Source organism: Salvelinus alpinus, chromosome 33 (assembly GCF_045679555.1).
Source record: "Salvelinus alpinus chromosome 33, SLU_Salpinus.1, whole genome shotgun sequence".
Classification (NCBI taxonomy): domain Eukaryota; kingdom Metazoa; phylum Chordata; class Actinopteri; order Salmoniformes; family Salmonidae; genus Salvelinus; species Salvelinus alpinus.
Genome location: NC_092118.1, coordinates 17,176,331 through 17,199,872, shown reverse-complemented (window position 1 = coordinate 17,199,872; position 23,542 = coordinate 17,176,331). Strand labels below are relative to the sequence as shown.

The window sequence follows — 23,542 nt, the reverse complement described above, 5'->3', positions numbered from 1 at the left end:
TACCACATCATTCATCTACAGATAGCTAGGTGGGACTACCACATCATTCATCTACAGATAGCTAGGTGGGACTACCACATCATTCATCTACAGATAGCTAGGTGGGACTACCACATCATTCATCTACAGATAGCTAGGTGGGACTACCACATCATTCATCTACAGATAGCTAGGTGGGACTACCACATCATTCATCTACAGATAGCTAGGTGGGACTACCACAGATCACAGGCATAGAAAGTACACTTTTCCTCAACATAGCTATCAGTAGAGTCAGAGCTAGGGGAGAGGGGGTCAAGTGCAAGTGCTGGCTAGATTTTCTTTCAAGGGGGGGGGGGTCGAGGTGAGGAGGAGGATTATTTAAGATGCTGTTTGAGGTAGGGTTTCAGATGTTTTCGGAAGATGGGCAGGGAGGGACTCTGCTCTCCTAGCATCAGGGGAAAGCTGGTTCCACCATTTTTGTGCCAGGACAGAGCAGTTCTTGGACTGGGCTGAGCGGGAGCTGCCCTCCTGTAGGGGTGGGAGGGCCAAGAGACCTGATGTGGCAGAATGGAGTACTCTGGTTGGAGTGTAGGGTCTGAGCATAGCCTGAAGGTAGGGAGGGGCAGTTCCTCTTGCTGTTCCGTAGGTAAGTACAATGGTCTTGTAGTGGATTGCAGCTTTGACTGGAAGTCAATGGAGTGTGCGGAGGAGTGGGGGTGACATGAGAGAACTTGAAGGTTGAAAACCAGGCATGCTGTAGTGTTCTGGATAAGTTGCAGGGGTTTGATGGCGTAAGCGGGGAGTCCAGCCAACAGAGAGTTGCAGTAGTCCAGACGAGAGAGGACAAGTGCCTGGATTACAACCTGCGCAACTTCCTGTGTGAGGTGCGTTTGTACTATACGGATGTTGTAGATCATGAACCTGCAGGAGCGGGTCACTGCTTTGATGTTTGCGGAGAACGACAGGGTGTTGTGAAGGGTCACGCCAAGGTTCTTTGTCCTCTGGGAAGGCGACTGTGTGGAGTTGTCAACCGTGATGGAGAGGTCTTTGAGCGGGCAGGCCTTTCCCGGGAGGAAGAACAGTTCTGTCTTGAGGTGGTTGGCCGACATCCAAGTTCAGATATCTCCCACAAATGCAGAGATGTGTGTCGCCACCTGGGTGTCAGAAGGGGGGAAGGAGAAAAGTAGTTGGGTCATCCGCATAACAATGATAGGAGAGACCACGTGAGGATATGATGGAACTGAGTGACTTAGTGTATATAGAAAAGAGAGGGCCTAGAACCGAGCCCTATGGATACCAGTAGTGAGATTACGTTGTGCAGACACAGATCCTCTCCACGTCACCTGGAAGGAGCGGCCTGCCAGATAGGATGCAATCCAAGAGTGTGCACAGCCCTGAGAGGGTGGAGAGCCGGATCTGATGGTTCACGTGTCAAAGGCAGCGGATAGATCTAGGAGGATGAGGAGAGAGAGTTAGCTTTGGCACAGAGGAGAGCAGTCTAGGTTGAGTGTCCTGTCTTGAAGCTTGACTGGTTAGGGTCAAGAAGATCGTTCTGAGAGCGATAACGAGAAAGTTGGTCAGAATCGGCACGCTCAGGTGTTTTGGAAAGTAAAGAAAGAAGGGATACAGGTCTATAGTTTTTGACTATATACCTTTTTTGAGGAGGGAAGCATCTCGGGCCATTTTGAAGTCAAAGGGGACTCACCCAATGGTCAGGTATGAGGGAAGTGATGCATGGGAGAAGGTCTCCAGAGATGGTCTGGAAAAGGAAGGAGGCGTCGAGCGGGCAGGATGTTGGCCGGCTAGACCTCACTAGTTGCAGGATGTCATTTGGAGAGAACGGGGAGAAGGAGGTCAAGGCGTAGGGTAGTTCTGTGTGAGACCAGTGGACTCAATTGGCTGAGTGATTGAGTAGCGAATGTTGTCAACCTTTTTTTTCAAAGTGGTTGACAAAGTCATCCAGGGGGAGGTGTGGAGGGAGAAGGTGGGAGGAGAGTTTCCTAGGGTTAGAGACAGAAGCTTGAAATGTAACGCTAGAAAGTGTCTTTAGCAGCAGATACAGAGGAAGAGAAGGTAGAGAGGAGGGAGTGAAAGGATGATAGGTCCTCCAAGTTTACTTTTCCTCCATTTTCGCTCAGCAGCCCGCAGTCCTGTTCTGTAAGCTCGCAATGAGTCACTCAGCCACGGAGCAGGAGGGGAGGGCGGAGCCGGCCGGAAAGAAAGGGGACAGTGCGAGTCGTAGGATGCTGAAATGGAAGAGAGTAGGGTCGAAGAGGCAGAATCAGGAGACACAAGGAAGGATTTAAGAGAAGGGAAGTGTAAAGTGGTGTACTGTACTGAACATTATTGATATGTTGAACTATTCTGTACAAAATTTAAACGCAACATGTAAAATGAGCTGAAATTAAAGATCTCAAAAATTCTCCATACACAAAAAAAGCTTATTTCTCTCAAATTTTGTGCACAATTTTTATTTTTTATTTTATTTATTTATTTAAACTTTATTTAACCAGGAAGGGCTCATTGAGATATAAAATCTATTTTTCAAGAGCATCCTGGCCAAGATAGGCAGCACCAAGTCATTACAGAAATTCCAGACAAACAACATGAAAAACTACAAGTAATCTAGTAAAAACCATAGAATTCACAAGAGTATAACAAAAATCAAAAACAGCAAATTAAAAACATTGACAGGTCAGGGAATCAGTCTCAAGATCATTCATCAGTGATTTAAAAATACCAATCGGGACAAGTTCTTCCAGTTTAAAAGTATTTTGTAAGGCCTTCCAAGACGATGGCGCAGAGTACATAAAAGCCCTTTTACCAAATTCAGTTCGGATATTTGGAACAGTTAGCAGGATAATGTCCAGCGAACGGAGTACCCACCACATTTCTGAACAATAAAAATGCCCAAATAAAAAGGTAGTAAACCCAAAATGGCTTTATAAATAAAAGTATACCAGTGACTGAGCCTACGAGTGACTAGAGAAGGCCAGCCAACCATGGTAAATTTACAGTGCCTTCGGAAAGTATTCAGACCCCTTGACTTTTTCCACGTTTTGTTAGGTTGCAGCCTTATTCTAAAATGTCTATCAATCTACACACAAGACCCCATAATGAAAAAGCAAAACTGTTTTTTAAAATGTATTTTAATTTTGGTACCCTTCCCCAGATCTGTGCCTGGACACAATCCTGTCTCGGAGCTCTACAGACAATTCCTTCAACCTCAGGGCTTGGTTTTTGCTCTGACATGCACTGTCAACTGTGGGACCTTATATAGACAGGTGTGTGCCTTTCCAAATCATGTCCAATCAATTGAATTTACAACAGATGGAATCCAATCAAGTTGTAGAAACATCTCAAGGATGATCAAGGGAAACAGGATGCACCGGAGTTCAATTGATAGGTTTCTTCTCAACCGTGATGGAAGGAAAACTGTGTGCTAAATGAATGCGTGACTGAGAGCTTAAAATAACATGTAAATGATGTCATTGTGTCAGACAATACTTTGACAAATGGCACGTTGGAAAGGAAAGCATTTCTAGATGCTGTTCTTGGCATGCCGAAGAAATGTATTCTTTTAAGTTTCTTAATTAGGTTATTGTTCCATTTCTTAGCTCTCCAGATTGTTCTTTCAAATCCTCTTCAATCACCTCCTTAAATAGATTGCAGTCTGTTCTAACTCATTACAATTTGTTGACGAGTAATTACATCCAATTTGTTTAAAAATTCCCTAAAACAATTGTAAGTCAGCCATATGTGACAGTGACCCTGTGTTCTTTTTCACGATAAGTATGCTCTTAAAGTAGACCAGACAACACTTTGAATCTGTGCAGTCCATGCTGTGGCAGTGTCTGTTCAACCGTGCATTGAATACTGAACTGATAATAAAGGGATGACAGTGTTCAGCAGATCAGCCGTGTACTGCATCTCTCTGTGCCACCACAATCTATTGATCTGACCTCTTGTTTGCTTGTATTTCCATGAGCTGTCTGATTGGTGATCTACCTGACAGATGCTGGGGCTGTGCAGGAGGAGGAGGAGGAGGGTGCTCTCTCCCTTTTTCCTTCTTTCGCTACTCATCCTCATCTCACTGAATCATGCTGTCAGAGTGGATCACTCCCAAATGGATGGCCTCCCCACTTCTGTAATTTGCTTTGTGTTAGCTGTCCGGGTTCATTTTCTCGCACTTAATCTTTGACCACATTCTCGGTGAAACATCTTGATTTAATCCAACCCTGTAATTTATTTATTGGCCGTGACTGATTCCAGATCTGCTGATGCATTTCGCCTTCATTCTTTTAACCTCTATTCATGTTTGTTTCTTGCGTCGATGGTAATGTCACATTTGAATTCAATTTCACTGTCAATTAACTCATTTACACACCCTGCACGTTGGTTCTGGATGCTCTCAAGTTTGTTTTGAATGGAGCATTTTTCAATGGCGACTTGGCTACATTAGGGATTTGGCTCATGCTCACTGATTTTGAAATATGCCATTTCATTTATTTCAGCGTCTGCTAGTGCAGATGCAAAAAAATATGGAAACAAACTTAGCCTATCTGTTTGTCTTCCCCTTAGAGTGGGTTGGCAATTGGCTTGTAGGATTGCTTCACCATTTACACGTAAAGTTATACTGTGGGATTTTTGCAATGAGGCCTTTTATCTACTCACCCAGAGTCCGATACCAACTCGTGGATACCATTTTATATGTCTCTATGTGCGTGCTAGCAGATACCCATAGACCTCCAGTCATTCAGCTAACGCTATTGAGCATTGGCTCGCAAAACTACCTCTAACTTCCTTCATACTGGACACAGAGACGTATAAAAATGTTATCCACGCGTTCATCTGACTCTGAGGAAGTAGATAAATGACATTATTGCCAAAATCCAGAAGTTTCCCTTTAACATGGCAATCTTGGGTTATTTGTTAGCACTCAGGAGCAACACAATCCCTCACATAGTACCTCTGGAGAAGCATAGGATGAATGTTCTGCCGTTATGACCCTGTAGTGCTACTCATCTGTGCTTTCCTCTTGTAAGTTGTGGTCAAAGTGTTCCCACAGAATGAAGAGAAAGATGGAAAATGTAAGGAGAATCATCACAGTGGACCTGTAAGAATGCTCCAAACCGATTGTGCCAATTAGGAAGTCTGGAAATGTGATCATACATCAATGATTTGTGCGTCCTCGAATGCCCCCTTCATCTCTACTGTTTGGAAAAAGAGTTTTATTAGGGCAATTCACAACCAGTATGTCCTTTTAACAATGTGAAAAGCTGACTTTTTTTTGTGTACAGTGTCCATTCCACAGAACATTACCTTGACCCATGCATCATTCACCATACACAATGCATCTGTCTGTTAACTAGAGGATCTTCTCTCTTCCTGTGGGTGGTATAGGCCCTAGAGCGCTGTTCTAGATGAATTCCATAATATTGTAGATAATGTCATTCAGGGTACTCCTTAGGTAGAGGACACATTGACATCAGATCAGTGCCATGCCGGGTTTTCCCTGCCATTGATTGCCATTGTTTGGTTTCCAGGTGCAGGAGAAGGATGTGGGAAGATCATCCAGCGCTTCCCCAAAAAGGACTGGGAGGGCACAGCGTTTCCCCAGGGGGTGGAGATGGTGAGTACATAACATTTTCCTGAGACTGACCGTGTTGAGAGAACACTGACTTATTCACGCACCCTGTGTGATAGCAGTGGTAGTGAGTTGCTTGCTTCCCCACATTAACCTCCAGACCTACCTCAGCCTGCATGTTTGATGGGTGCATGTTTAATACTGCAAGGCCAAGGTTGAAGATGGCTCTGGTTTCTCTTCGCAGAACTTGAGTTGACCTAATGGACACATGGGGCTCTGCCTGACAAAGCAAAAATGTAGAGAGGTTTGCATAATTTCCTGTTGTGACTGTGAGCACCGTTTTAGTGGCTATTTTGTCTGCAATGGAAAATGGGCTTGTTAAGCTACGGTGCTACAACCAATCATGCTGTTGGAGCGCTCTGTTCACTAAGGGAGCCGTTCCTGGTAGCTCTTCTTGAACATTTTGGAGTTAATGTGTCATTTGTACAGGTTGTGCAGTATTCCCCTGGTTAATCCTCTCAGTGCTGACCTGCCGGGACAAGTTTGACCGTATTTTTTAAATAATCCTCTCCACTGACTGAGATGCCCAAGTTGTTTTGCACTGTGAAATGTTCTGTTGCCATATCGTACTGACAAGAACCCCAGGAGTGGAGCAACAGTTGAGACATCTTCCCATGTTCCCAGGACGCATGTTCTTCTGGAGTGTGCCGAGCTAATATTGGCATTTCCTGTGTCAACAAATGCATAATGATTGTTTATTCAAGAGTTTGTTTCAACCCCTTCCGCCTCCACTAATTGGAACATTCCTACCCACCTCCCAGAATCCTCAGCTATGTCCAGCCTGTTATTGCACCCTCTGCTGGGTGTCCCCATCTTTCTTTTTTGGTTACATTAGGGAGTTGCATCTCTCTTTCTCTACCCTCCTCTCCTCCGAGGGTGACTTAGGGGGGGTCCTTGACTCGAGACATGGGGCCTGTTACCATTGTGCACAAATCATTGCACTCATTGTGACCAAATATTTGCTTGTCTGGAGAGATCTGGAAGTCAATATCCAGGGCAACAGTAGCAGTAAACTCACAGGCCCAGGCAACCTCCCACAGTTCAACAGCGTACTCCGGCCAGCACATGGCCTATGGGGCCTGCCCGCCTGCCTGCGTGTTTGTTTACTTGGACGTACTAAATTATTTAAATTAGGATGCTCTTGTCCCACGGTCAACAGCGAGGAGAGCGAGGCGCCTCCTGAATGCCACTGTCCTGCGAAGACCCTAATGTCCCCATATTTTTGGACAGATTCCAGGCACTACTTGAGCCATTTAGTTAGAACAAGCAAAATCAGCACAATTTCTTAGATGCGATCGCTGCATCATTTTGAACATTTGTTTACGTTCACATATGCCCTTCTCCCCTCATGGAGGCTAAACTACTCTGCCTTTTTAATGCCAAGTGGATACACATGGACATTTTATTCTTCCTCTGTTATGCAATATGTTCTACTTCTGTCAATTTCAGTTTTTTTTTCTCTCTCCTCAACAGCCCACTTTGGATTTTATTTTACATTTAGCACTCCATGCTTTCACAGAAAAACATGTGGCCAGTTTGTGGGTTATGTTACTCAATGTCCACGTTTTTGGCATAGCCCTCAGTTTGGGACGAGTAGCGCTGAGCGATTAAAAAAAAAAAAAAAAATCAAAAATCTGTTAATGTCGGTTCAATTATTTGAATTCCATTTATTCATTTTTTTTTCTGTGAGCAAGATGAGTAGTTTCTGTAGAGATAAATCTGAAGCCTGAACTGTGCGATGTAATAAGGAGTTGTAGTTTCCAACAGGCCAATATTCTACATAGTTCAGTGCAGAAATTGTGGTAATTAACTACAATGACCATAATCCATTGCTCGCCCGCTTAAACTTGACCTGTCTGTGCGGAGCAAAACACGGGAGACGGAGAGAACACCAAATTGAGAGGTATAGAAAGCAGTTGCTTCAAGAACCTGAAAATACATCTAAGTGATTGAGAGTTGGTATTCAGCAGTCAAAAGTATCATGAGAGCAACTCTGCTGTCCTCAGAACTGAATAATTATAAACTAATTCGTATTTTTGCCTCATCCTCTTCCCTCTTATTAGCCTGGGCTACTATATATATCTTGTAGGTAGGTTGCACATTGCTCAAATAATATGTACATTCGTTTAGGCCAGTTTTAAGCTTTCTTCAGCTGTAGCCTAACTTTTCTTTGGACTCCTCTTGAAATTGTTTGCTCAATTTCACTTCTCGTGACCTAAAATATATTTTTAATTCAAAATAAATCTGTGAATGAGAATAGCATAGACTCCGACTTTCATAATTATTTCCATTTTTAAAAGCGGCAACTTTAGAGCAATAAACACTTTAATCGAATAGTTTTCAGAATACTCTTCATAACTTTAATTTGTTTTAATGCTTTTATGATGTTTCAGTTAGTAGGATCAGGCTTTTGGTTGTTTGGTTCACAACGGCAAGGAGGGATATTTCTGGCCTCATGCATGCATACATTTGTCTTGTAATGCTTTGCTCAACTGTAAGGGTTGTTAAAATTTCTCATTAGATTTTTATATCTTACTATTGTTTCTTCAATCTCTCTCATTATTACATTAGGCCTCCAATGTTTTTGGGGTTATTTAAAAATAACTTCAAACTTTGAGAGCCTAGAACTCCATTAGATTCATTCATTGTTTGATCATGAAATAGTGTGGTGTGAGAAATCCAGCATGCATTAAACTGAAAGCTGCTTAATACGCCAAGTCATATTCATATCAAATGTAGAGAAAATGTGGGTTTCTATAACAATAAGACACCAGAGTGTCTGCCAATGTTCCCTCCAAGCTGCATGCGTGCTGTATTTAAAAAAAGGTAACCTTTTATATAACTAGGCAAGTCAGTTAAGAACAAATTCTTATTTACAATGACGGCCTACCCCGGCCAAACCCTAACCCGGACGACGACGCTGGGCCAATTGTGCGCCGCCCAATGGGACTCCCAATCACGGCCGGTTGTGATACAGCCTGTAATCGAACCAGGGTCTGTAGTGATGCCTCTAGCACTGAGATGCAGTGCCTTAGACCACTGTGCCACTTTGGAAGTAGCCAATAGGCAGAGGGTAGCATCATTTCTGCTTCTCTGTAATAATGGTATTTGATCAATACTGCATTTTATTTTGTAAAGTGGTTTCTTGCATCAAACAACACAACATTTTCAGTCACCTCCTTGTCAGTAGGACAAGTGAATAAACAGGTTAATGTCAAGCCCTGCATGTTTTTTCCAAAGTCTCATTGAATGTAGGCCTACATTGAACACCACACATTGGCTGCTACTGTAGGCTGAATGATAAAACTGCTTTTTCCATGTTAAAATGTTATGGGATTCATTTTGTCCATTGTTTTTGATGGTAGGCCACTCTGATAGGCCTACATTATGATCAAATAGCCACAGTAGCCTACTTGGCCACTGTTAAAACTAACTTAAAGCGGGTACAGCCCCAGTGTTCACAGTGAACTCATGCTGGAAGTTGCACAGAAGTTGCTCAGCAGACCAGAAGTTTGCTCAGTGCCGAAATTGTTTTGAGGGAACATTGGTGTCTGCTATAAAAATAGACTTTGGCTATTGGCCTAGATCATTCGAGAGCGAGATAAAAAAAAAAAAAATTCTGACTGGATATTTTTTGCTATTTTGGTGAGACTAGCTGTACATTGTTCTCTTGCTTTGTGTAAATATAACATTTATTTAAATGAGCTATAGGAATATAGGCAATTTACTCGATGTCAACTATGCACTGTCCTGCTGTGCGCTGCCTGATCCAATTCTGATCAGGGTACTTGTTTGGTAGGGATTTTTTGATTTTTTTACTTATCTATTCTGACAACTGAAATCTATATTCTGGTTGTCCCACAATTGTTTATCTTTCACCGGGCAAGTCTTAATGTCAAGCCCTGCTCACCTCAGTGCTGAGAGTCCACACTTTGATTTTCCCTGATGAACGAGGTTTCCTGCTAGCTGTTAGCCTGGCTGGGGTATACATGGTCCCTATTCGGTTTGAGCAACAAAATTTTTTGAAAATTCTTACTTCAGAAATGGAAACTTTGATTTACTTAGTCATGCAAACCGCATGTAACATTGACATTCCAGTCAAAATAAATAGACCTCACAGTAAATCTTGTTTTTCTCTTGACATTGAAGTAGACGTTACAATCCTGTCCATTTTTTTAACGCAATCCGGTGGATTCTTGGTAAGCCCAGGCACATTCCTCCTGGCTTAGGTGAAAGTACACTGGGGAGATTTGGTAGCGTTACTAAGATGCTCTCTAGTCTCAGTGCTAAGCTGAAGCTTGCTCCTGTACCAACTTCAGTCGTGTCTAGAGAAGGGCTTTGCATGTCAGAGTAGTCATGCATCACCACTGATAGCAGTCAGTCAGTCTCATCCAGGCCTTTCAAGAGGTCCAGTGAAATAGACCAGACCGGACCGTACCAGACCGGCAGGTGGAGGAGCCCGTGAGCAGCCAACCTGTTGCATAACCTATGTCAATGTTGTGGAAGCTAGGATGGATTGAGAGTGGAGCCTATTTGTTTTTTTACAGTGGGAATGGGAAATATTTGTTAACCTCAGTGATTCCGGTAATGGTTAGATGTTCCTTTTCAAGGAAATACATAGAGACCTGTATGGATGAAGCACTATACTGCCCACATCTTTTTGTTCGCTTAAAGGTCATGAACAGTCAGTCTTGTGTTTCATGAAATTGGATGAAACCAGATCAAAGTATGATGACCAAAGTATGACAAATGACTGCTTCTACATTGATAAAAATGTGATCATAAAATGTATGGTCCCCTCCCCCATTTCAGACACTTGGATTCAGGAGATGGGATTATTAAGTGGATAGGTGATTCTAATTTTAATGCTCCAATGGTAACATGATATTCTCTTACCAAATTTAAGGAAGTGTGTGCCTTTCCAAATCATGTCTAATCAATTGAATTTACTACAGGTGGACTCCAAGTTGTAGAAACATCTCAAGGATGATCAATGGAAAACACATGCACCTGAGGTCAATTTCGAGTCTCGTAGCAATGTGTCTGAATACTTATGTAAATAAGGAATTTCAGTTTTTAAATTTTTTATTAATATGCAAACATTTCTGAAAACCTGTTTTTGCTTTGTCATTGTGAGTAGATTTATGAGGAAGGTTCTTCAACAAAGTACTGAGGAAATGGTCTGAATACTTATGTAAATGTGATATTTCAGTTTTTGTTTTACAGTAAAATAAGACAAAATGCATTAAATGTAAGCAGTGATACCTGAAATCAATTATCTTGTTATACAACGGGTGGGTCTGATCCTGAATGCTGATTGGTTAAAACCGCATTGCAGCCGGTGTCTATTCCACAAGTTACCACCGGCTAAATCTATTACGTTAAAATGCCTATTTACTCTGTTCCACCTGAATGCGCAATCCACTGTCTCATCAGTCCAGCCAAGCAATTTATAAACTTGATCTCCACTACAAAAAGCCTCTAGTAATTATCTAACATTTCTTTTAGACTCACATTTAGTTTTCAACAGCGGAGATATGTATAAACCTTTCTGTCTGTCTCTCTGACATTTGCAACATTGTTTCAATATTCAAATTTGATCTCCAGCTGTTCCATAGTAATGAAGAACTCGGGATGAGACAGGCAAGCAGCGTTTCTCATCCAGTCGAAATCATTAATCGGCTGGCATCATTTTTATGGATAAATACAAAGAAATGTCAATTGAAGTAAGGTAAAATGTGCAGCCAGTTTACAGTGCTTCAGTTTGAAATGATTGTGTTAGCAGTGTTGTTGGCTCGCTCCTCTGAACAGACAATTAGGCACATTTTCTATGCAAGACAAAATCACGACTCATTAGCTCTTTGTTATGGATGTATCCAAATAAATGTCACTAGAAAACAGTTTAAGCAAATGTAGCTACTTTGCTGTTATTCTGGCTTTTTGACGTGACTGTAAGTTAGCCGTAGTTGGCTAGCTAGCAAGCAAGCCAGTATTTCATTGGAACATTTTATAACGAACGACCTAGATCTCATCCATAAAGACTGAACGACTTGGTCGTTTCTCTGGCAACTGAACCGATAGAACAAACAACCAGCCGGCTTGGGTAGCAACCCTAGATTTGTGGCGGGACTATATCCTGTGGAAGGATGAAATAGTATGAATAAATTCATAAAAATATGTATTTTAATTGAAACTTCAATCGTTATTTGAATATGTTTGTAACCTGTTGTATAAAAGTGATATTGCCTACGAAGCCGTTGTTTCGAGGATATATTGGCATGGTTTGCCGGCACTCGACTTCGTCTCTGGGCTAACAACACCCGATATTCTCCAAACATTATATTTTCTGGCATTATTATAAATTTTTTGTTCAACAAGGTATGTTACTACTTTGAGAATGTGACATGCAGGCACAACTGCTGGCATGAAAAACCTGTATTTTTAATTGGCAAGGAATGCTCGTGAAATATGCTATCATGTGCATATATTAGCAAAAAGTCTGAGTCTGTAATACTAACATGTTTCAAGCAGACCACTATAGTCACTGTGCTCAAGAGCACTAAGGAGTACACCTGTTGTATTTGGCGCATGTGACAAATAACATTTGATTTAAATCTCAATTTTAGAAAAAGTATGTTCACTTATCTGATAAGGTACTAAAAATATCAGAACAATTTGTTTATCTGAGGGTAGCCTCAACACAAGTTCTTTTGCAGCTTTGAAATTGGCCACTAGTGGGAACTTACACATAATTGTCTAACTTAATAAAACATCTGATTGGCTTAGAATAACAAAAAAATATGGATATAACGAGATGAATTAGTTGAAACATTAAACAGCAGAAAATTAGTTTTTTTATTTGAATCCAAATTTGGAAGTGGGCTTAATAGGTACGTGTTTCAAAGAGCTGTCAGTCAAGGTGAGCTCATGAATATAAGCTTCCCGCCCACTCAGCCTGTCTTTTCAAACTTCCTTGTAGTTAGCCATGAGAGAGAGTAATTTTTCTCAAATATAGAACATTTCTATCCCCCTAAAATATTATGGGTGATATTTTGGTCACTCAAGGCTATTTTACATGTGAATCAGAATTTACTGTTCGGGACCTTTTTTTCCCCTTCTTTTTACATTTTTTATAAAAAAAAGTGATTTTAATGAATGACAGAGATCTACATGAATGCCCTGAAGAGCTGCAGCGGAAGTCTGAAGGTCTCTGGGCAGTGTCAATGGTTTTAGGTGAACATTCCAGCGACCTTGTTGGGTATTTATGGGATTTTACGAAGGAGACACAAGCCCTTAGTGAAGAACAAATATACTTATTTTGAGGATGTTGTGCTGTGGGGCATTGTGGTCTCTTCCTGTGTGAGTTATTGGGTCCGCTCTGCTGGTGGCCATCATGGCTGTGCTGCTCTGTGAGTTATAGCACTAATGTATCATACTGCAGAGCCATCTTCACGCTCCGTCTCCTAGGGATCAATGAGCTATGACAGCATCATCCTTCAAACTTCCATCCCCAGTGGGGTGGTAGTTAAATATAGAAGCAGTGCCACTAGTTCAGCCAAACATCACTCATGTCTACAGATGTCCTTGGACACTCATGTGTGCTTGGGTTCCAATATATGGTCCGTGTGTGTTTATCGTATTGCACCCCCCACTGAACACTTCCATATTGATTTGTGATGATGTGGCATTTAGGAGGCATTGTGCGTGTGGTGGACACCCAAGAGCAGCTTCAGTCTTTGTCTGATGAGACTGGAGAGAAGATATTCTGGCCCATATGTGACACATTAGATTGCATTACAGTAAGCAACCAACAGCTGAGTAATCATGAACATGTATAACAGTCACATTTGGACTAAATCACATAATTCTTTCTAAATTGTGTGCTTCCTCTAAAATATGTGCAAGACAATTAGAGGATTAGATGAAACCAATAGCATTCATATGTTGATATATTTATTTTTGCAAATGGAAAAAGTACAGAGGTGAGGCAGCATGTAATGGGGCCAGTCCTGGTGTCCCCACTGTGATGTGACACACTTTGGTCAAAGGCCAAATGAATGGGATTCTAGCTTTGAACTTTTTAATGAAGATACACCATAGTGTTTTAACATACCCCACCAAGCAATTTAGCTCCAGTTTTAGCTGGTATGTAAATTGTTATTATTTGCAGATTTCCTCCACGCCATAAAAAAGAAAATGAGTCGTTTACTAACAGTTGGAATACATCTGTAGAATGGAAAAAAAGCGGATGGGGCTGAGCACGAAAAGCATTTTGTGGTCAGAACAGGCCCCCAGCAAACTAAATAACCACAGATGAAGAATGCACCAAGAAAAAGCGTTTACAACTCAAGCTCTGAAAATGTGTTTCTAATCTTTTCAGGCAAGTGACGATTAGGCCTATATATATCACCCAGCTCCATTCCTCTCGTCTGCCAGGCTGGCCTGCTCTGCATAGGCCTAGAGCCTGTGGTGTTACAGACAACTTCACTCAGGAAGTCCCTATGTGTGTCAAAATGGATGCTATTGTCCCAAACACAGAGATTTGTTCACTGCGCCCACTTTTCACTTGTTGCAATATGCCTCTCAACACACATGCTTACCTCTACTGTTGTATTGACTACTGAAGTGGGAAAAAATAGATACAGATGCATATTGCAATATTATTTTGGGATGTTATTTTATCGATATTTGACTTGTTTTTTGCTACTGTAGGTAGCGTTAGCTAGCGCTAGTCAATCACATTTATTTATAAAGCCCTTTTTACATCAGTCGATGTCACAAAGTGCTATACAGAAACCCAGCCTAACTAGCGCTGGAGTAATATGATACAATTTTTTGGTTCTAGTCAAGATTCTAGCAGCTGTGTTGAGCACTAACTGAAGTTTATTTAGTGCTTTATCCGGGTAGCCAGAAAGTAGAGCATAGCAGTAGTCTAATCTAGAAGTGACACAAGCATGGATGCATTTTTCTGCATAATTTTTGCACAGGAAGTTTCAGTTTTTTGCAATGTTACGTAGATGGAAAAAAGCTGTCCTTGAACAGCGCTAAAACTCTGGTATTTTCCATCCTATAGCTTGTTCTCCATATTTTTGAATGGTGAGCCAACATGTTTTCACCCCTTATTTCCCTGACTGATCAAAAGTTGTTTTATCATGCTCTCCCGTCTCTCTGCAGCAAACACACTGAGTGTACAAAATATTGGGAACACATAATATTGAGTTGCACACCCATTTTCCCTCAGAACAGCTTTAATTTGTCAGGGCATGGACTCTACAAGGTGTCAAAAGCGTTCCACAGGGATTCTGGCCCATGTTGACTCCAATGCCTCCCACAGTTGTCAAGTTGGCTGGATGTCCTTTGGCTGGTGGACTTTTCTTGATACACACCGGAAACTGTTGAGTGTGGAAAAACCCAGTAGCGTTGCAGTTCTTAACACACTCATACCGGTGCGCCTTGCATTACCACAATGCCCTCTACAATGGCACTTAAATGTTGTCTTGCACATTCACCCTCTGAATGGCACACACACACAATCCATGTCTCAATTGTGGAAAGAGCAGGTGTTCCTAATGTTTTGTGCATAGTGAGCAATATGTTTGGAACATCAAATTTGCAAAAAAATCGCAGTGTTGAATCACAATACATATAACGTCGTGATAATCGCAATACATATTGTATCGCCACGTAAGTATCATGATAATATTGTATCGTGAGGTCCCTGGAAATTCCCAGCTGTAGCATTGACCTCTTGATTTGACAGTAGGATGCATGGACGGAGGCACAGGAAGAGGAGATGGTAAGGGGGAAGTACACAGACAGTCAGCATTAAGTGGTGTCATCAGTAGTGAAATGTCGTAGATTCAGAAGAGTCTGGTCCATGTTGTGACTTTGGGATAAAGATGCTACGGACACACAAGGACAAAATGTATCCCATAAACAGGAGTGACATTTGGCCAGTTTAGGATAGATACACCTCAACTCTGTGACCAGAGACCAACCACAGCACCACTGACATGGATTACAGCATTCAGAAAGTCAAGGCTGATTCCATTTCACTTGCTTGCAATTCATCCATTGAGAACCTATTATTCCCTATGAGGATTCACCAATTCACTGTGTGATGTACACTATATTGCCTGAAATAAAATGTTCCCTTTCGATATGGTTAGAGTCTAGGTCTATAATTCACTTCACATATTTTTACTTTCATGCACAAAGACTTAAGCTGAGACCCCCACTTAGACATTCTACGGTTTTCTTTTGACACTAGGAGAAAATATAGCCTACGTATGTGATCCGTTTCAGGAAACTAGGCGTATGTTGCAAGTCATGACTTCATGTTCCGTAATAATTAATCAATGTGTTTTTTGGTAGAAATGCCTTCTGAAACGTGAACTTTCATGTGCCTTAATAACAAACCTGTATGCCATATTTGAATACAATTGTTAAATTACGAGCCTTGCTGGTTAAGCCACAGAAAAAGGAAGCAACCTTCCCACTAGCCATGATTGGCTGATATAAGGATTGGGCTGGATATGCCGAGAGAGGAGTTCGGATTGGTCTGCCATATAGAAGGCTTCTGTCTATTTGGGCTGGTCAGTCTGTGTTAGTAATCCTGTCGAACGCGGCTTTTTTTAAATGTGTTGTGAAGCTGCATAGCTAAGTGTTATTCTCCACTTTCTGGAGGATCAAGTTTTGAAATCAGTGGAATTAGAGTATGATAGCTAAAGAGATGGAGAAAACACCGGTCTCCGGATTACATCTTCAAACTAAGGGTAACTGTGGCAGGCCATTCGCGTCCATCATGCATGATGATGTATACAGGTAAGATAGTCTAGCATTAGCTAGCTACATTTTCAGATCTTACTCATTTCTAATTTTGACAAAGTGGTTTCATTTCAAGCTAAAGTGTACTGTTAGCTATCCAGGTAACGTTAGCTGGCTGGCTCCCTAGCTGACATTATTATTAATATCCCACAGCTGTTTGCTTCGCTAGTTAGAGCCTAATGTTAGCTAGTTAACATTGAACCTGGATGGTTAGCTCCCAGAATATTCATGCAGGGTAGTAACGACATGATTTGGCACTATGTTCATTGTTGTTTAACTAGGTAACGTCACGTGACGTGTGTTATCTTACGTTGTTTACCTAGCGAGCTATATGTCTTAAGCTGAAGTGTACAACATATGTTGACTATGGCCGGTGTCAGTAAACGTCTGCAAAAAAGCGTAATGAAATTGTTGCCAGCAGAGCTGGTTTGGCTGTTTTCATGTTATCCATAGGTAAACAAATCGGTCAGAGCGTCAAGTGTGCGCTCCGAGGGCGAAACGAGATGGGTGGGGCTAAAGCTTAAGAGGGTGTAAACGATGCTGAATGGGTGTAGACAAAGAGGAGCGCTTCACTAGATGCCAAACCATTCAAAGCCATTTTCTCAAAGTGAGTTTACAAGTTTATTAACTTTCAAAGCAGAATTACTTTCCCATTGTTCCTCTACAATGCAGTGTATGATATACCATTTTGTAGCTCTGAGTCTCTACTTTTATCCAATGTAAAAAAACACAATTACAAATGTTGTTACATAAGACCGAATCCAGGTGGTGAGTCACATACACTAACAGTCAAAAGTTATATAAAAATATATTTTGATTTGTTTAACACTTTTGGTTACTACATGATTCCATATGTGTTTTTTCATAGTTTTGTTGTCTTCACTATTATTCTACAATGTAGAAAACAGTACTGTGTACACCTGTTCTTTCCATGACACAGATTGACCAGGTGTATCCAGGTGAAAGCTATGATCCCTTATTGATGTCACTTGTTAATTCCACTTCAATCAGTGTTGATGAAGGTGCCGAGACAGGCTAAAGAAAGATTTTTAGACCTTGACAATTGAGACATAGATTGTGTATGTGTGCCATTGAGGGTCAACAGGCAAGACAAAAGATTTAAGTGCCTTTTGAACAGGTTATGGTAGATGCCAGGTATATCCTGCTCTGGCTGCTCCAACATCAGTCTGGTTAAGGAATTGCTCTGTGATGATGCCAAAGGAAAGGCCTAATCACAAATCGTTTGACTTTTACTCCATCCGGCCCTCCTTTATTTCTGCCTTGGGATTCAGGGGTAATGGAATCAATGTGCTGAAATAATTTCAGTGTGTTGTGATGGTTATCGTGAGTGTTTTATGTTTGTATTGGAATCGGACACTTCCAGCACCTTTATCACTACGATATTTGAATTTACTACCATCAAATCCACAACGAGGAAATGAAACGTGCCACACACATGCCAGAGAAATGATCGGACTGACTTTGTTTGTTACAAAATTGTTGAGTATGCTAATTTAATTACATGGACCCTTTGTATAATGCTTTGATGAAAGTTAATTGCAGGCCCATATCCATTCACATTAGTCTTAAAGTATTTTAAATCTGATACAAGTTTGTTATTTCAGGTATTTACAGTTGAAGTCGGAAGTTTACATACACTTTTGTTGGAGTCATTAAAACTCGTTTTTCAACCACTCCACAAATTTCTTGTTAACAAACTATAGTTTTGGCAAGTCGGTTAGGACATCTACTTTGTCCATGACACAAGTCATTTTCCCAACAATTGTTAACAGACAGATTATTTCACTATCACAATTCCAGTGGGTCAGAAGTTTACATACACTGAGTTGACTGTGCCTTTTAAACAGCTTGGAGAATTCCCGAAAATGATGTTATGGCTTTAGAAGCTTCTGATAGGCTAATTGACATCAGTTGAGTCAATTGGAGGTGTAACTGTGGATGTATTTCAAGGCTTACCTTCAACTCAGTGCCTCTTGCTTGACATCATGGGGAAATCAAAATAAATCGAGCCAAGACCTCAGAAAGAAATTGTAGACCTCCACAAGTCTGGTTCATCCTTGGAAGCAATTTCCAAATGCCTGAAGGTACCATGTTCATCTGTACAAACAATCGTACGCAAGTATAAACACCATGGGACCACGCAGCCATCATACCGCTCAGCAAGGAAGAAGCCACTGCTCCAAAACCTCCCTAAAAAAGCAAGACTACGGTTTGCAACTGCACATGGGTCTGGTCTGATGAAACAAAAATGGAACTGTTTGGCCATAATGACCATCGTTATGTTTGGAGGAAAAAGGGGGAAGCTTGCAAGCCGAAGAATACCATCCCAACCATGAAGCACGGGGGTGGCAGCATCATGTTGTGGGGGTGCTTTGCTGCAGGAGGGACTGGTGCACTTCACAAAATAGATGGCATCATGAGGCAGGAAAATTATGTGGATATATTGAAGCAACATCTCAAGACATCAGTCAGGAAATTAAAGCTTGGTCGCAAATGGGTCTTCCAAATGGACAATGATCCCAAGCATACTTCCAAAGATGTGGCCAAATGGCTTAAGGACAACAAAGCCAAGGTGTTGGAGTGGCCATCACAAAGCCCTGACATCAATCCTATAGAAAATGTGTTGGCAGAACTGAAAAAACGTGTGTGAGCAAGGAGGTCTACAAACCTGACTCAGTTACACCAGCTCTGTCAGGCGGAATGGGCCAAAATTCACCCAACTTATTGTGGGAAGCTTGTGGAAGGCTACCCAACACATTTGACCCAAGTTAAACAATTTAAAGGCAATTGAGTGTATGTAAACTTCTGACCCACTGGGAATGTGATGAAAAAAATAAAAGCTGAAATAAATAATTCTCTCCTATTATTCTGACATTTCACATTTCTTAAAATAAAGTGGTGATCCAAACTGACCTAAGACAGGGAATTTTTACTAGGATTATATGTCAACAATTGTGAAAAACGGAGTTTAAATGTATTTGTCTAAGGTGTTTGTAAACTTCCAACTTCAACTGTATGTGGTCATTGAGTGATTCTTAAACAACGGCCAACATATACCCACTTCTGTTTGTTTCTCTCTTTCTCACTGACGTCGACACCTCACTGTTAACTTGTGTGTTGCTGAGCTCTAGGCAAAACACGGGGCGAGAAGTCACTCACATTCCAGAGAGCATTCAACGCTGAACGTCAGGGTCACTTAATTACTAGGCACAATTCGCCTTGCCTCCTCCATGGAAATATGTGACAGTCGGGTACCAAACATAATTTAGTACCTGTAGTCATTGTTGAATATAATTTGGAGCATTTCAGACTGACATTGTGCTGCCCCTGTCCATCTTAACAAGACTGAAAGAACTGATGGTAGATAAAGGCTTAGGAAGGGGGGGTGGGGCTGTCATATTGTTTCCAAAAGGTTGGAGGTCTATTACTCTGTAAAGAAGAATCTTTCAATACATTACAATGTGCGCTTCAACCAGTCTCATTGAGGTTGAAAGGACTACATTGTAGCATAGCAGATAACCAAAAAAAGGTATCAATAGAACCATGTTCTGCTCTCAAGGACGCTTGTGACGTTGGTTGGTGAAGTCCATCGGTGTAAAGCTGGAAACACTTCACAATACCATTCGAGCTTTCTTAGCCCAATAAATGAAGCAGGTGGCACTTCATCAAAGGATCTGCTAAAGGCCCTGGCTTCCCAACACATCCCACACTTGGACACCTCACAACCATCACGCATTCTCCCTCTGACTCAGTCTTCATTTTGTTTTGGTTGAGTTTAAAGACCACCCTTCTCACCTCATGCGACGTGGAGGATAAGGCAGGTACCTGCAGTGTGTTTGTTTGCAGTGACGTAGCTGAACACTGCCCGAAAATGTCACTTCTAGACTGTGGTTGTTGTGCTGTGGGCGAGATGCTGACCAAATAGACAATGGGAGTCCTGTCCAGCCCTGTCCGACTGACTCCTATGCTCCAGTCAGACTAAGCTGCTTCTCTATGGTGTCTCTGGCATACCCCGCCAGGCCTCTCCTCTGCTTTACTATCCTGCCGTTTACTCAGATATGTAAGCTGGAGGTGTTGTTAGATTTATAGATCCACATGGTGGATGTTTAGAGCTCCTCTCATTCCTCAGGATTCCAGCTAGTCTCTCATTGGACTCTCACCTAAAACACTACCCCATTACTTAAATCTCCACATTGTCATTTTCTCTTTTGTGATGCTCTCTATCTCAATCAGAATGGAGAGAATCAACAGTACTTTCTCTGGACGCTGTAATAAGCAGTCCATCCAGGATTTAATTGGGATTTTTTGTTATATTTGCAGGCAAAAATGCTTGATTTTTGCTATGGCAATTCTGACATTTTACATGGCAATATGCAATAATTTTGTCAATTTTGGCCCGAAAATGCACTGACGAGGGAAAAGTTTGACGTGTGGCTTGTTAAAATGTATGTGTTTTACAGGGCCAGCTATAGTAGTACGTGGCCCCAAGAGCGAGTTAAGTGCCTTGTTAGCTCGAGTATTCGAACCAGCGACCTTTCGGTTACTGGCCCAACACTCTAACCGCTCGGCTACCTGCCGCCCTTAGGAACAACATTATGCCGTAAAAGTGAGGTGATTGGTTGAAATTGCAAGCCCTCCTTTGTACTTTGATAATATTGTGATAATTTGACTGTTTCATGAGGAAATAGTGTGGTGATTGCATAATATGCAAGGAATCATAAATTTTGCAACAAAAAAAATGAACACAGGATCACGGAATTCTGGAGGGACTGAATAAGACTTGGTGAGCTTTTAGTTAATGGTGAGGTATTTTCATAAAGGCTGCATAGCAGCTGCCTCTTGATTTATAGAAGTTGGATGCCTGTCAAAAATGAAGTGTTGACAACATGGTCATGTTTGTCTCCCAGTTCATTGTTTTTCTAAAAAGATTGAGGATATAGTGTGCCTGCTATTTGGTCAGGTGGTGGGATATGAACTCATTTGGGGGTTGGTTTCAGCTCTAGTACCTCAATACACAGCTCTAACGCAAGCCAATTGTGAAATATGGAAAAGTACTTTTAGCCCATATCATCGCAGTGCATTTGTTTCTTCTCAATTTAGGGATATGACATGTTATACAACAGCTTTTATCTGTTTGATATATTATTAAGTTAAATTAGCCTTGCGGTACCATTTGAATGTTGAAATGTCAATTTTATTCCCAAATATGCCACCCAGAGTGGCCTGTATTCAAGAGCATGTTGTTTCTCAACCGATGGCGGGCACAACTCAAAAACCTATAAATAGGGTCTAAGCCAGTGGTTCCCAACCTTTTTCGGTTACTGTACCACCAACTGAATTTTACTCTGCCCGGAGTACCCTTCTACGCAGACGACACCATTCTGTATACTTCTGGCCCTTCTTTGGACACAGTGTTAACTAACCTCGAGACAAGCTTCAATACCATACAACTCTCCTTCCGTGGCCTCCAACTGCTCTTAAATGCAAGTAAAACTAAATGCATGCTCTTCAACCGATCTCTGCCCACACCTGCCCGTCCGTCCATCATCACTACTCTGGACGGTTCTGACTTAGAATATGTGGACATCTACAAATACCTAGGTGTCTGGTTAGACTGTAAACTCTCCTTCTAAACTCACATTAAGCATCTCCAATCCAAAATTAATCTAGAATCGGCTTCCTATTTCGCAACAAAGCATCCTTCACTCATGCTGCCAAACATACCCTCGTCAAACTGACTATCCTACCGATCCTTGACTTTGGCGATGTCATTTTACAAAATAGCCTCCAACACTCTACTCAGCAAATCGGATGCAGTCTATCACAGTGCCATCCGTTTTGTCACCAAGCCCCATATACTACCCAACACTGCGACCTGTATGCGCTCGTTGGCTGGCCCTCGCTTCATATTCGTCACCAAACCCACTGGCTCCAGGTCATCAATAATTCTTTGCTAGGTAAAGCCCCGCCTTATCTCAGCTCACTGGTCACCATAGCAGCACCCACCCGTAGCACGCGCTCCAGCAGGTATATTTCACTGGTCACCCCCAAAGCGATTTCCTCCTTCGGCTGCCTTTCCTTCCAGTTCTCTGCTGCCAATGACTGGAACGAACAGCAAAAATCACTGAAGCTGGAGAGTCATATCTCCCTCACTAGCTTTAAGCACCAGCTGTCAGAGCAGCTCATAGATTACTGCACCTGTACATAGCCCACCTGTAGTTAGCACATCCAACTACCTCATCCCCATACTGTTATCTATTTTATTTATTTTGCTCCTTTGCACCCCAGTATATCTACTTGCACAGTCATCTTCTGCACATCTATCACTCGTGTTTAATTGCTATATTGTAATTATTTCGCCACTATGGCCTATTTATTGCCTTACCTCCGTTATCCTACCTCATTTGCACACACTGTATATAGACTTTTTATATTGTATTATTGACTGTATGTTTGTTTATTCCATGTGTAACTCTGTGTTGTTGTTTGTGTTGCACTGCTTTGCTTTATCTTGGCCAGGTCGCAGTTGTAAATGAGAACTTGTTCTCAACTAGCCTACCTGGTTAAATAAAGGTGAAATAAAATAGAGTTTCCCCTCGTGCATTTTACCACTAACCCTATGGTCTTATGAGTCTTCTCAAGGTACCCTCTGTGGATAGGCCAAGTACCCTCCAAGGGGTCCTAGTACCCCTGGTTGGGAACTACTGGTCAAAGCTACAACAAATGCGAATATGAAGTAGAAAAAAACAGAGTGTATGCATTTTTTTGTGTGTTTTATTAAGATCCCCATTAGCTATTACCAAGGCAGGGGTCCAAAAAAGATCATTTACATTTTTAATGTTAAAAAATGACAAAAAAATATGAAGAATTACCAATAAATTATCAAATAGAATCTCAACCGTTTATCCTTTCCAGTGATTAAGATATGGATGAATACCTGCCATGTCCTTATTTTGTTCAATAGAGATGAATTTGCCTTAATCTTTGTGTACTAATATTATATAAAGGCCTAATTAAATTGGTGCTAATTCATCACCTACTGTTAGTAGCCATGTATTAATCTAC

The 23,542-nt window shown here is 41.5% G+C and overlaps 1 protein-coding gene across 3 annotated transcripts in view; it reads left to right on the top strand.

Annotated features, from left to right (window-relative positions):
• The window catches only part of LOC139563327 (myotubularin-related protein 13-like), a 196,483-nt gene that overhangs the window by 27,449 nt on the left and 145,492 nt on the right, over positions 1 to 23,542 (top strand). For all 3 annotated transcript variants that reach the window (XM_071381953.1, XM_071381952.1, XM_071381951.1), the window contains exon 2: positions 5,529 to 5,614. In XM_071381953.1, coding sequence (XP_071238054.1) covers positions 5,529 to 5,614 — 86 coding nt within the window. The remainder of the gene's footprint in view (positions 1 to 5,528; positions 5,615 to 23,542) is intronic.